This window comes from Scyliorhinus canicula, chromosome 12 (genome assembly GCF_902713615.1).
Source record: "Scyliorhinus canicula chromosome 12, sScyCan1.1, whole genome shotgun sequence".
Taxonomy (NCBI): domain Eukaryota; kingdom Metazoa; phylum Chordata; class Chondrichthyes; order Carcharhiniformes; family Scyliorhinidae; genus Scyliorhinus; species Scyliorhinus canicula.
The window spans coordinates 153,638,714-153,653,353 of NC_052157.1; the positions used below are offsets into that span (position 1 = coordinate 153,638,714).

General features: G+C 48.3%; 1 protein-coding gene across 1 annotated transcript in view; it reads right to left on the reverse strand.

Annotated features, from left to right (window-relative positions):
• The window catches only part of LOC119974342 (multidrug and toxin extrusion protein 1-like), a 39,230-nt gene extending 24,590 nt beyond the window's left edge, over nt 1–14,640 (reverse strand). Inside the window, exons 1-4 of the mRNA XM_038813114.1 lie at nt 14,386–14,640; nt 10,664–10,820; nt 6,898–6,999; nt 4,265–4,333 (exon numbers count right to left, since the gene is read on the reverse strand). Coding sequence (XP_038669042.1) covers nt 4,265–4,333; nt 6,898–6,999; nt 10,664–10,820; nt 14,386–14,447 — 390 coding nt within the window. The 5' untranslated portion in view covers nt 14,448–14,640. The remainder of the gene's footprint in view (nt 1–4,264; nt 4,334–6,897; nt 7,000–10,663; nt 10,821–14,385) is intronic.

Genomic DNA, 14,640 nt, shown 5'->3' on the forward strand with positions numbered 1-14,640 from the left:
ACAGTCGTCAAATAGACAATGTTGGGACCAATGTTAAAGTGAGTCACATTACTAGGGCAGTACAGACGGCTTTAAACTAAATATCGGGCGATCAAGTTTGGGAAGATGTGTCAAATTACTTAGAGAAGAAAAGGTAACAATAAGAGAAATGATGAGCAGAGGATGGCAGGAACGGTTAAGTTTACGTCATTGGTTGGGCGGGGGGGGGGGGGGGGGGTGAAATCCCACCAATGTGAAAGCCGGTCTGTCACTCATCCTTGATTCTCCGCTCCTCCTGCCACTCCCTTCTGCCAAAAACGGGTGATGCAAACTCCCCTCTTAGTCAAAAAATGGCAAAGTTGCACCCACAGTTTTAGGTAATTCATCAAATCTGTTAGAATTCTTGGAGGAGGTATCAAGGAGGCTAGACAAAGGAGAACCAGTGGATGTGATCTATTTAGATTTCCAGAAGGCCTTTGGCAAGATGCCATGTAGGAGGCTGTTAAATAAGTTAAGAGCCCATGGTGTTCAGGGTAAGATCCTGGCATGGATAGAGGATTGGCTGACTGGCAGAAGGCAGAGAGTGGGGATAGAGGGGTCTTTTTCAGGATGGCAGCCGGTGACTAGTGGCGTGCTTCAAGGGTCGTTGTTGGGACCACAGCATTTCACAATGTACATTAATGATCTGGAAGAAGGAACTGTTGCTATGTTTGCAGATGATAACAGAGATATGCAGAGGGACAGGTAGTACTGAGGAAGCAGGGGGGGCTGCAGAATGACTTGGACAGGCTAGGAGAGTGGGCGATGAAGGGGCAGATGGAATACAATGTGGAAAAGTGTCAGGTCATGCACTTGGATAGGAAGAATGGAAACATAGACTATTTTCTAAATAGGAAAAGGCTTAGGAAATCAGAAGCACAAAGGGACTTAGGAGTCCTAGTTCAAGATTCTCATACGGTTAACTTGCAAGCTCAGTTGGCAGTTAGGAAGGCAAATGCAGTGTTAGCATTCATGACTAGAGGACTAGTATACAAGAGCAGGGATGTACTTCTGAGACTGTACAAGGCCCTGGTCAGATCCCATTTGGAGTATTGTGAGCAGTTTTGGGCCCCGTATCTAAGGAAGTTGTGCTGGCTTTGGAAAGGGTTCAGAGGAGGTTCACAGGAATGATCCCTGTAATGAAGATATTTTTAAAGAAGAGCAGTTGAAGACTCTGGGCCCGTACTTATTGGAATTTAGAAGGATGAGGGGGGATGGTATTGAAATTTACAGGATACTGAGAGGCCTGGGTAGAGTGGACGTGGAGAGGATGCTTCCACTGGTAGGAAAAACTAGAACCAAAGGACACAGTCTCAGACTGAAAGGGACGATCCTTTAAAACTAAGATGAGGAGGAATTTCTTCAGCCAGAGGGTGGTGAATCTGTGGAACTCTTTGCTGCAGGAGACTGTGGGGGCCAATTCACTGAGTGTATTTAAGACAGAGATAGATAGGTTCATGATTAATAAGGGGATCGGGGGTTCTGGGGAGAAGGCAGGAGAATGGGGATGAGAAGAATATCAGTGACGATTGAATGGCGGAGCAGACCCGATGGGCCGAATGGCCCAAATCTGCTCCTATACCTTATAATCTAACCTCTACTTGTGTTTCCGTGTGTTGGGCCTGAATTACAGCTTTAAATTTAAGTTTTCTACAGTTGTGTGTCAGGGAGGCTTGAGTTTTAGTTTCATTGCCTGCCATTTGATGAGGTTTTACATCATAAATGGGGGAAAATTGCTGTTGCCAAGAAACCTGGGGCCCACAGAGGCAGTTTCCGTTCAGCTGGGGGTAATGCTCCATGGTGAAGGGAGCAGTTGCAGTCTCTCTCTCTAGCTGGACATGCTAGCAGATTGCTGGGGAAAGTAAGTCTAAGAATGTTAGATGAGTTGCTCTCGAGTGAAAGTAATAGTGAATGTCGAGTCAGTTCTGGATCTCAAGGGAGATACCAAGTGTTGTCAAGCTCCTGGGAATGTTTCTCAAGAAACAGCGGAAGTCTCAAGACGACTTTCGAGTCAAAAGGGAAGAACAGGAGTTTGGGAAAGGCCCTGTTAATTGAAGTTAAGAGTGAAAAACAGAGGCTTCGAGTTAAAGAACAGGGCTGCGGGTTTGCAGACCTGGAAAAACATAGGCTTATGCGAGGCCAGAGTTCCAAGGAGCCAACTGAAGGCCTGTGACTCCTAAATAATAATATTTATTACTGTCACAAGTAGGCTTACATTAACAGTGCAATTAAGTTACTGTGAAAAGCCGCTAGTCGCCACATTCCAACGCTTGTTCGGGTGCACAGAGGGAGAATTCAGCATGTCCAATTCACCTAACAACACGTCTTTCGGGACTTGTGGGAGGAAACCGGAGCACCCGGAGGAAACCCACGGAGACAGGGGGAGAACGTGCAGAGTCCGCACAGACAGTGACCCAAGCCAGGAATTGAACTGAGACCCTGATGCTGTGAGGCAACAGTGCTAACCACTCTGCTACCACGCCGCCGAGATCGGGCCATGTGAAGCAACAACGTTCTGTTGACACGGCTGGGTAGCTGAGAGATTGCGTGGGAGCCAATGCTTGAATGCATGTGGCAATCCAGGGGAGAAGAACACTGGAAGGAGAGGTTGAAACCCTGGAGCTGGATTCTTGGTGAAGACATCCGCGAGAAAACATCGTTTGGGAAAAGATTCCAAGGCGTGTTCTTCGAGAGTGGGCTTGGAAATCTTTGAGTGAAAGGCAGAGGCTGGAATTTGCTGTTTCCTTTCTCACCAGGCGGGTTCAACAACAGAAGCAGAAAATATCACAAGGTGTGCAAAGTCATGTTTTATGTTGACATAAACGCATGACATAATTTCCCTTCCCCCCTCCCCGTCAGTGACGTCAGCGTTTCCTGATGTTCAATGTCTGGAATATTATTTAAATATATCACCGTGCAAGTATCGGGGTCCAACGCTGGCATTATCCTCTCCCCCGTCAAAAATATCTGTCCACAGTGGGGTGATGGCAGCACGGCGTAAGGACCAACAGGTCTCCGAAGGTGTGAATCTGGCGAACATACATGCCAAAGCAGTTCAGTTGAGTGCAGTGCGATGGCGAGGGGGGAGGGGGGGGGGGGATGAGAGAGGGTCATGGCCAGGCCTGAGAGCTGACACTACCCAGGCAACTTACCTGGCATTGCCCAGGTACCCCTCTGGCACTGCTTGGGTGGTTCCCGGACAGTGCCTGGGGGTGCCTGCGGGGGGGAGAGGAGTGCCAGCGGGTATTTCCAGGGTGAACTGGTTTGGTCGCTGGGGAGGCCTTTAAAAATGGCGCACCCATCCTCGCTTCTCTAAGTTACTGGCGGGCAGGGCAGACCGGGGGCGGGGTGGTATATTGTGGGACCGATTCTCAAAGTTTTTCTTTCTCCGTCCCGGACTATATGGCGGAGAAAACCACCATTGCCGTCGGTGGCTTCAACTCCGCTTTTCCCGCCCAAAATCGGGTTTTGCCGTTTTCCAGGAGTTCCAGTGAGACCAGTTGACGCACAGTGTGACAAGCCTCTAAAATCCGTAGAGGTTGTTTTGAGTGGCCTCTGCCACTTGATTTCAGGGTGTGTATGTTTGATCACAGATCGCCGATAGGGTTTGCATGGGCCTTGTGAATGAGATAGATTTTGTAACTTGTATTATCCTTACAGATTTGTATTTATCTGTATAGGTATAGTTGGGATGAAGGAGTAGTTAATTATGTTTCATCTTTTCTCGTTTAATAAATGTTTAGTGGGCCCACTCGCGATTCTCTACCTCCGATAGGCCAGGTTTCCGACGGCGCAGTCCACGGTGTGTGGGGGGGGAGGCGATGGGGGGCAGACAGGAAAGTGGGGAAGCGACCACATCAGATCAGCCATGACTTTTGTGACTGGCAGTAGATGCTCAAGGGGCCAAATGGCCTCCTCCGGCCACTAATTTGTACGTCTGTAGCAGGGACAACAGAACTCTGGACAAATAAGAATTGCACTGGGATCTTCACTAAACGCATCAAACAACTCAAGTATCTGCCCATTGTATTCACTTGATACATTCAATTACATCACCAATTGCAGTAGTCAGACAGTCCAACTTTGTGTTTTTGAGATCAACATCCCCCATAAAATATCCTTGTACATGTACCCCAAACTTAGGTTAAATGTATTACCATATAAAGAGCGGTGCTTAGAATGGGAATAGTGTATGAAGGTGACTAAGACACTCAACCTTACGCAACCTGGAGTTAGCTTCACCTACCTGAGATATGAGTGTGTCACATGCTGTAGACAACCCGACATATATGGAGGTAGCTGATAGAGTTACCACCTGTCCAAATTAAGGGAAAAGAAGCACTTAGCAATATCATTCTCAATGCTACCAAGGTGTGCAAGTTAATACAAATGAGGATTCTTTAATGTAAATGAATAAAATATCTTTGTGAATATCTTTACAGCTCCGTATCCTTCCTTTTTCTCTCCTTCTTCTCATTGGCTGCCAACTCTTGATACTCCCAGACCTGTTAATTCCAATACTTGCCTGTCAGCCTCCAATCTTCCAAACTCCGTAAACTGGAGTTCATTAAAAACCCTGCTGCCCACATCCTAATTCCACCCAACCCTTCTTTGCACATCTCCATGTGCTCATTAACGTACAATGGCCTTCTGCCCTCTTCTGTCTCAAAGTTAGAACTCTGCTCCGAGGGTTCAAATCCTTGCCATTCCCTATCTCTATTACATGTTCCATCCCTACAGTCCTGCAGGAACTCTTGGGATTCTCCAATTCGGGCCTGTGGGTGCGCAGTTCCTTAGGGGGGTGCCCAGTTCCTTTTCCCCCACCATTGACAGCCATGCTTTTAGCTTCCGGGATCCTAACATAGAACAGTACAGCACAGAACAGGCCCTTCGGCCCTCAATGTTGTGCCGAGCCATGATCACCCTACTCAAACCCACGTATCCACCCTATACCCGTAACCCAACAACACCCCCCTTAACCTTACTTTCATTAGGACGCTACGGGCAATTTAGCATGGCCAATCCACCTAACCCGCACATCTTTGGACTGTGGGAGGAAACCGGAGCACCCGGAGGAAACCCACGCACACAGGGGGAGGACGTGCAGACTCCACACAGACAGTGACCCAGCCGGGAATCGAACCTGGGACCCTGGAGCTGTGAAGCATTTATGCTAACCACCATGCTACCCTGCTGCCCCCTAACCTCTGGAACTTGCATCCTAAACATCTCTGCCTCGTTAACTCGTTCCCGTCTCTGTCGTCAGTAAAATTGTCAGACACTCCGACCAGTTTATTACTCAATCATTTTACCCAGGTGCCCTTAGCTGCACGATGTACAAAGGACAAATACAAGGTTGTGATTCAACCAAACTTATTATTGAACACAGTAAAACAGTCACCTTCCTTAAATTATCCCAAACAATAATAATAATCCCAAGACTCTTAATACTACCCTTGCCGATTAACTCAAGTGGAGCTGGGGATCCGATTCGCTGAGTCTCGATTTCCTCAGGGCCTTCGTCCGCGAAGGTGGGTCCTGCCCCCTGTGTCCTTCCCTCTAATCTTCTCCGCTACCTCTGCGAGTCTTCACTGTGGAGGGTTCTTATGGTTGATATTTAATACCCCTCTTCTCATCTTGTCAGAAAGTTCTCTGGCCCTCAGCCAGCGAGGTCTCAGGATGGAGCTGGCAATACTCAATGATATTGCCGATTGCAACTCTGCAGAAACCCAAACCCAGGGGTCCATTCCGAGGTGTATTATTCGCATTCAACCTGATTCCATATAGGGTAACTGGGTGCCAAAAAGTCTAGCTTTATCTACTCGATCCAAAACAATCAATCTATATGCATCGGACCGATTGTCTCCTGATGGATGTTTGACAGGACAGGTCCAGACATGTCCTGGTAGTTTTTATGTGTTTAGTGTATTCGAACTTGGCCAATTTAGAATTCCCATCAGGCCTGCCTGTGGTTCTGACTATGATTTGATTTCAAATGTCCAATTCTTAATTTGAAGTGTCTGATTTTATCGGGCTTAAAATACAGGCCGCTGTCCATTTTACCACAGCTCCTACAGAGACTCCCCTTAAAACCTACCTCTCTGACCAAGTATTTGATCACCTAACCTGATAGCTCGTTCTTTCCCCACGCCAAGTTCTTTTGGCTGCTTATTCTCCGGTGGAAATCTGACTTTGTTTATGTTAAAGGTGCTACATTATTGGTGTCGATACAGTCCTTTGGGCCTCAGCAGCCCATGAATAACTTGCACAAGTGACCAGCCCTCATGTGTGAGCCAGGTGCCTGCCAGAGGATTGATTATCTGTCCATGAAGAGTATTGAGGCTGAGCCCAGTCTCATTCCCACCTAATGTCCGCACACATCGGCCTTCCAGGACAGCTCATTGACAATGGTGATGAGCTGGAATTCCGAGCTGGCATTCCTGTTCTTTAGCCGAGAGCCACTGAAGTATCTCTTGCTCTCTAGTTGCCCCTCCCCTGAGAGCAGCAGGTAAAGGCCAGACTTCTTTACAAGGAGCATTTCATCAGCTGATAAAGGCACTGAGCGCGAAACTGATTGAAAGCAATCCAAATCCACCATTATTTAATCATAGAGTCATAGAATCCCGCCAGTGCAGAAGGAGACCATTCAGCCCATCGAGTCTGCACCAATCCTCCAAAAGAGCACCCTATCCAGGCCCACTTCCCTACCCACACCACCCTAACCCCGTAGCCCCGTAACCTAACCAGCACATCCCCAGGCACCAATTGGCAATTTGGCGCGGACTACGCACCTAACCTGCCCATCTTTGGACTGTATCTTTGGTCTAATACAGGATGCATAAAGTTGAATAAATGTGCACATTCCGACGGAAAACTCACCGCTGTGGCAAGGCTAACTGCGTCCAATTCAACTTTTCCCAAATGCCCACAGAACGCGGAGCTGACAACATTTATAAGGAATATCATCAGCTGTGTTAAACACTGTGAAAGGAAAATGAATAAATATTATACGCTTAATTTCAATCAAACTTTTTTATATCCAAAAAATAATCAAACTAAAATGAGTATCTTTCTTACACAGTTGTTTTTTCTTTTCTTCAAGAAGGGTGAGCCTAGGCACATAAGAAGCAGGAATGGGAATAGATTTTTCAGCCCAATGCTGATCTGATGGCTGATCTGATATGGCCTTAACTCCACTTTCCTGCCCCCCCCCCCCCGTCCCCCATCCCCCCGTCCCCCACTCCCTTACACCATTACCCTTGACTCCCTCATAAAAAAAGCCACTTTGGCTTCTTATGTTTTTCTATAAATTAAACCTCACATTCTTTGAGGTTGGAGGACAGGTGGTGGGTGACAAGGGTCACCAGGAGGACCAGAGGGGACCTCATCGTCTCCAGATTCTCATGGCACGAGGCTGCTTCCATCAGCTCAACACCTCCCCCCCCCCACCCTCCAATCGCCCCCTGCCCTCAAGTCCCTCTTTTCACCAATCCCCCTGCTCCCTATTTACCTCCTTCACCCTCTCACAATCCCCCTCTCCTTCCCAATTTCCTTCCTTTCCTCCCTCCCCTCCGATCCCACCTCCCCCATTTCCACCTTCCCCCCCCCCCACCCATTTCTCTCCTCCCTCACTCCCCCCAAGTCCCCCTCCCATTCCCCTCCTTCACCCCACCCCCCAATATCTCCTCCCTTCCTATTTCCCCTCCCCAGCCCCCATCACACTGGCTCCTCCCCGACCACCCTGCACCACCCTCCAAGGGTCAGTGGAACATCACCCCAGGGTGATGGGCCTGTGTTGGCACTGACAGCGGGGTCACTCTACAAGGCAGGAGGGTGTGTCATGTGAGAGTACCTTTAAGAAATGGATGGTTAAGCAATGTACCTTTAAGAAATGGAGCAGCTCATGTTACTGAAGTGATGTCAGAGTGGGGAGCTGAGCTGAGATCAATTCTGCTTTTTCTGCTTTTAGTTTCAGTTTGAGAAAGCAGCTGAAAAGTGCCTGGCTGGTTTGCTGTGAGCTGTTTTGAAAGGAGAAAGCCAGTTTGGAGAAAAGAGCTTGGGTGTGTCTGTGTTTGCAGTGAGCTGGATCTGCTGTGATCTCTGCCAGGAAAGACTATCTCTGAATCATTTGGGTGATTTAAACTCATAATAGTAATGTCTTTATAACCTGATGTGTTTCTGTTTAAAGGTGTTAAGTCTTTTGGAGGTTTGAAGGAACATTTTGAGGGATTATTTAGTGTTGTATTATTTTCGGTCTTATCTATGAAGGGGTGTTAAGGGATCCAATGTTTATTTAAGAAGGTTAAGTTGACTTCATGGAATAAACATTGTTTTGTGTTTATAAACCCACGTGTCCATAATTGTAATACCACACCTGGAGAACAAGCCGTGTGCTTCAAAAGCAACAATACATTAAAGGGGGAGATTGGTTGAACTCCATGATACATTTTGGGGTTCTGAAAACGCCGCTCCCATAACAGGTGATGATCTCTCGCTGTGAGGAAAGCTCTGTTGCTGCTCAGTATCTGCTGAAGTCTGATCCTGTCTTTCTGCTGACAGCGCGCTGACACCCACCCCCATGAAGGGGTTGTGCTGGTGTGTGCTGAGGAGCATGCATGAAGTTTGGATGTGGGGAGGATGCGGGGTGTCAGCCAGTGATTTGTAGGGGTGGCGATGGGGGGGGCGGGGTTTGAGAATTTGGGAATGGCAGGCGGACCTGATGCCAGGAGAGAGGTGGTAACCCACCCTTGCAGCTCGGTGGACGTCATTGGCCCTCTTCCGACATTGGATGGCGGTCCTCCTGGTCATGTTGCCTGGACTGACAGCCGCAGCAATTGCCTCCCTGCTGCGGGTCCTCCGACACCCTCGGGGGAACAGGGTGGCCCGTCTCTCACCACAACGTTGAGAAACTTGGTCAGGCGGGCATCGTCAATGCGAGGAGCAGGGCTGCGGGCTGCCATGCTTGTGTGTTGGCCGGGATTGAGTGATGAAGGAGCGTTTAAAAGCAGCTCCCCCTTGTTAGCAGTGAGATGCTGAGGCTCCAGTCAGGCGAATCAGATAGTGAGACAGCCAGTACAGTCAAGAACCGCGTGGGGGGCTCTTTCTTGGCACTAAGTGCCGTTGAATACGGGCCGTCATCTCGAGAATGCGGACATGAAGAAACATCCCGCCAAACACGCCCAAAATTACATTTTAAAATGTTTCCGTTAAATCTTGCCCACAATCTTTGAAGCATTAATTCAAAGTCAAGTTGAAGATTTTCACCTTTCGGCTGGGGGTAGGATGTTGGGGGCGGGGGAGTGGGGGGGGGGGGGGGAGGTTAGGTTCACAGGGAAGTGGGTGGATGGACCCTTTCAAACTAGATTCCATGAATCAAATACTACAAATGGATTTAGTGCGAGACATTCTATATACAGGCACGTGAAGACAGTTGTATAAATGGATTTACCGAAGGGTGTGATACAAATGGGGCCCGGGAAGTGAATTATACCAATGAGTTTGTTGAAAGAGAATTTCTGAATGGGTGTGGTAGACAATTAGACATGTTGAAATTGAAAGAGGATTGTTGGAAAATCCCCCTCACTTCCCATATATTTAAAACTATCAATCCCAAAGAGCTGACATTGATGGAAAGGTGCGCCATTAACACCAGCGTGCCAACTCAGTCTATGGTAAATTACGCATTCGTGTTTTTGAGAAATCAAACTCGGCCCGAAATTGAAAATGTATCTGACAGTGGAGCTCCTCACACCTCTCCAGAGCGCTGAAACTTAGACAACTTCCTGACAAATGGGATTGGATCTATTGGGCTCCGATGTCAACGGAGTTTCTCGTTGAATGCAGCCCTCACCACTGGGAAACCTGCGGTGGGGATACACTGGTGGCGGGACCGGAAGACCCCGCCAGCGTAAACACCTGGAACCCCCCCCCCCCCCGCCAAATCGAGACCCTGCAGTAAGTGACCTCACCAAACTGCCCCAGGAGGATCTGGTGAATGAAATCGGAGGACAAAATAACAAACGTGATCATTCTCCAAGACCCAGAAATGCCAAGTACAGAGGCCATGATCACCACGGAAGCTGGAATGGAGGGGGTTGTCTTCAGAATAACTCCAAATAGATGCTCTACTTTGACCACACTGGGGCCAAAGGAAACATTGCAAAAACAATGGTCAAACGGCCCATATGGTCCGCTCTATTAATGTCGACACATGGGAAGCAAATGACCATTTGATACCAAAACGGTGATTTGTCTTTAAAAATGATGTTGAGGCCTTCCAATCACCAAGGGGACCCACAGAGAGGGAAACGTGAGAGAGATATGGGAAGAGAGAACAGCTGCCTGAACCAACAGTATACCATCACCTCTACTGGCCGACAACCAATATCATCACTGTGGGAGAGTTTGGAAGGCGAAGATAGCGTTCATAAGCCATCTGTGAATCCATAGCCAATACTGACATCTCACATCTACCCAGTCGTCCACATGGATCACTCTTTTTTCGACAGGAGGGATAGATAGCTGGATTGGTTCGATGGACAGGCGGATGAACGGACCCTTTGATGAATGGACGGACAGATGGATAGAATTATGAAGAGGGTGGGTTTGAAGGATATTATGGGATATTAGGCGGGTTTAAACTCACCACTGGCCCAGCCAGTTTGGAAATGCGTTTCGTTTCCTGCCAGAAGTTGATGGGTTTCCATCTCCTTATTTTCCTCAGGAACTGGCTACCACAGCTTCCAGGGGTCTGGGCAACATTTTCAGAATTTGGTTTCTTTGTATTCTCCATTTTTTCAATTCTTCACCACAAAGGAGAAATAGACCAGTTACTATACATCCCTCCTTGAGATATCTCCCTCCCTCACAGATCCATCCAATCCCAAGCATGTTCCCCACTCCATTGGGTTCTATTACCCCCTTCTGATAGAACAAATGGTTACAATCCTAAATCTACTGCACCACCAGTCATGGTTAATTTTTGACAATGGTCCTTTAAAAGCTGAAGGAGTTGCACCATCTACGCTCTATCTTACAGGCTTTCTACGTATAAGTAATTAATTATTAATAATCTCAAGTTTAGAAACTTCCAACAGAGCTAACAATAAAGCTTAATGAATAAGTAATTCTTTAAAGTTGCAATGTTGACTGGCGTGCACGATGAGGTAGAATAAAGTTGAAGACCATGGTCAATGTCCTCCATAGCCTGTGAACTACACTGAGGAGATCTATTTATATATAATGAAGTGGCTTAAAGTTCAAAGGTAATTTTTCATAAATTTTGACAGAGCTAAATCTTTGTTTCTATGGTAAAGTCACTGTCATAATATACATCCATGTATATGATGGAGTGCAGACAGGCAGTGATTGACACACAGGATGACCAGTGAACACACAGAACACAGCAGCCAATCATCAGACAGGACAAGACCACTATAAAGCCAGAGGGCACCAGTTTTCCCGTTCTCTCGAGGACCAGCCTCTGAGACAGTCAGAGCTCGTGAGCAGCAACTAGAACAAACACCATGTGGTAGTAAAATAGTCTGGTCAGGTTAGCCTCAGGTCTCCAGTCAAGTCAGCATAGTGTCAACCCACAGTTAAAGCATGTATGATAGTTAAGAGTTCAATAAAATCGAGTTGCATTTCTTCAAGTGTTGGAAGCTTGTCTCTCTCACCACTGCAGTCAACGCAGTCCTCGCAGACCCAGCTTATCCAACATATCATGGTACCAGGAGTGCGGTTTTGCTGTGCCGTTTCTGCCGCCTTGATATGGGAGTACCGGTTGTTAGCATTCTCGTGGAGGATGCAGGTCTCGATGGCGATGGTAAGGGTGAGCTGCTTAAATTGTAGGAGCTGCTGGCGGAGGGGATCGGAGTGGACCCCGAAAACGTTCTGATCCCGGATCATGGAATCGGAAGTGGAGCCATAGTTGCAGGACTGCGCGAGGATGCAGAGATGGGTTAAAAAGGACTGAAAAGGTTAATCCTTACCCTGAAACCTCTGTTGGAACACATAGCATTCAAAGCTCTCATTGACTTCGATGTCACAGTGGCTGTCGAACTTCAGCAGGACTGTTTTAAACTTTGTCTTGTCCTCGCCTTCAGCAAAGGTGAGGGAGTTGAAGATGTGGATAGCGTGGTCCCCGGCTATAGAAAGGAAGAGCGTGATCTTCCTGGCATCCGATGCGGCTTCGAGGTCAGTGGCTTCAAGATACAGCTGAAACTTCTGCTTGAAAATCTTCCAGTTAGCACCGAGGTTGCCAGCGATGTGGAGCTGCGGGGGAGGGCGGACGCTGTCATTGTTACCAGATGCAGATTATCTCAAGTAGGTCCATCAAACTCGAGCATAACTCACTGGTACCATGATGTATTTGTGTTCAGTGGCATTTGTTTATTTGCTTTTTATTAATTCTCATGATATGGGCACGGCTGACAAAGTCCATCAGTTTCAAATCCTACTTTTATCCAACGGTTCAATTTATTTGGGAAAAGAAATGAAAGGGAGTGAGAGTTTGAATAAGACCATAAAGCCATAGACGTGAGCCATTCAAGGCCATCGCGTCCGCTCCACCATTCAATGAGATTGTGATTGATCTGATGTGATAATCCTGAACTCCACTTTCCCGCTTTATCCCATTACTCTTGATTCCCTTACTGATAGAAAATCTGTCTATCTCAGCCGTGAACATAATTAATGATCCATCTTCTACAGCTCTCTGCGGTAAAGAACTCCACAGATCCACTATCCTCTGAAGGAACAAATTCCCCCTCATCCCTGTCTCAAAGGGGCAACCCTCACTCTGGTCCTAGACTCTCTCACAAGGTGAAACAGCCTCTCAGCATCTCTCCTGTCAGGGCCCCTGAGAATCCTGCATGGCTCAATAAGGTCACCTTCATTCTTCTAAACTCCAATGAGTACAGCCCCAATCTACTCAACCTCTCCTCATAAGAAAGTTCCTCCATAACCGGGATCAGCCGAGTGAACCTTCTCTGGACTGCCTCCATTGCCAGTAAATCTTACAGGTATCCGGTATCATTGTAATATGGCCAATAGAGGTAAGGGGCTGGATTCTCTGATTTGGAGACTATGTCCCCACCACCGGCGAGGGAATGGTAGCGTTTTACGGCAGGTAACGGCCTCCGATTCCCTGTTTTGCTGGGGGCCAGCAGGGAGTCAGCGTAGAGCACACGGTTCTAGCTGCTGATACGCCCCGGAGAATTGCCGGGTCCGTGGCCATGCACAGTGCCCCCAGCCCCGAAAATGTCCGACTGTGGCGGCGCTGGACTGAGTCTGCAGCCACCACGCCAAGTTCCCGGCGGGTGAGACCACACGTGTCCCACGCCATCGGGAACTCGGGGGAGGAGCATCGAGGGATGGGCCTCAGGCAATGGCATGATGCCATGGTTACGTGGAGGGGGTGGAGCATCGGGGGATGGGCCTCAGGCAATGGCCTGATGCCATGGTTACGTGGAGGGGGTGGAGCATCGGGGGATGGGCCTCAGGCAATGGCCTGATGCCATGGTTACGTGGAGGGGGTGGAGCATCGGGGGATGGGCCTCAGGCAATGGCATGATACCATGGTTACGTGGAGGGGGTGGAGCATCGAGGGATGAGCCTCAGGCAATGGCCTGATGCCATAGTTACGTGGAGGGGGTGGAGCATCAGGGGATGGGCCTCAGGCAATTTTCTGATGCCATGGTTACGTGGAAGGGGTGGAGCATCGAGGGATGGGCCTCAGGCAATGGGCTGATGCCATGGTTACGTGGAAGGGGTGGAGCATCGCGGGAGCGGAGCCGTCCCCGATTCCGTCGGGAATTTGGATTCTCCGACCCGTCGCCGAACGCGGTTGGAGAATCCAGCCCAAAAATTGTATTTGCTCATATGAAAACCCAGGCGTCCCTTGTAGGTGAATAAATGCGAGTTTATTGCAGACATGGAAAACAGCTGCTACGGCAGCTCACATTCTAGAAACCCCTGTCAGGACTGACCAGAATGCCAGTCCCTGACCAGGCCGGCTTTTGCATAGCCCGCTAACGAGCTCCAGCTGGGCGGGCGCACTAACAGGGAAGCTCGCATTCCACGAGTCCCACGGGGACATCGATTAACGCATCCCCCTGGGCCTTGTGAGGGTTATTGCAACTAAAAACAAAAATAAAAAGATGTGGAAGATGTTTTAGGGAGGGTCAGCCTTGGAGAAAGCCACCTGGAAAGAATCACCCAATCACAGTTAAATGTGAAGAATCGTATTGCGCCAGTGCACCATTTGGTATGGGGTGGCGCACCCCGAAAGTTACAATCACAGCTCGCTGTGATAAATAGGAAGTCATAAATCTCAGATGCCAAGAAGTGTCACATTCAAGTCCAAACCTTAAGCTCTGTTTCTCTCTGCACAGAAGCTGCCAGTCGTTGCTGCTGAATCTTTCCGGCATTTTCTGTTTTTAATCCAGATTTCCAGCCCCTGCCGCATTTTGCTTTTATTTCAGGGACATTGGAACTTGCAACCAAAGTGTTATACAAGCAGCATGGCCAAAAATAGTCACACGTGTAATGTAACAGAAAGTCACGGCAATTTAGCCAATGGTTTCTGATGTGTTAGGCAGGTTGGTTCGACGTTGACTGCAA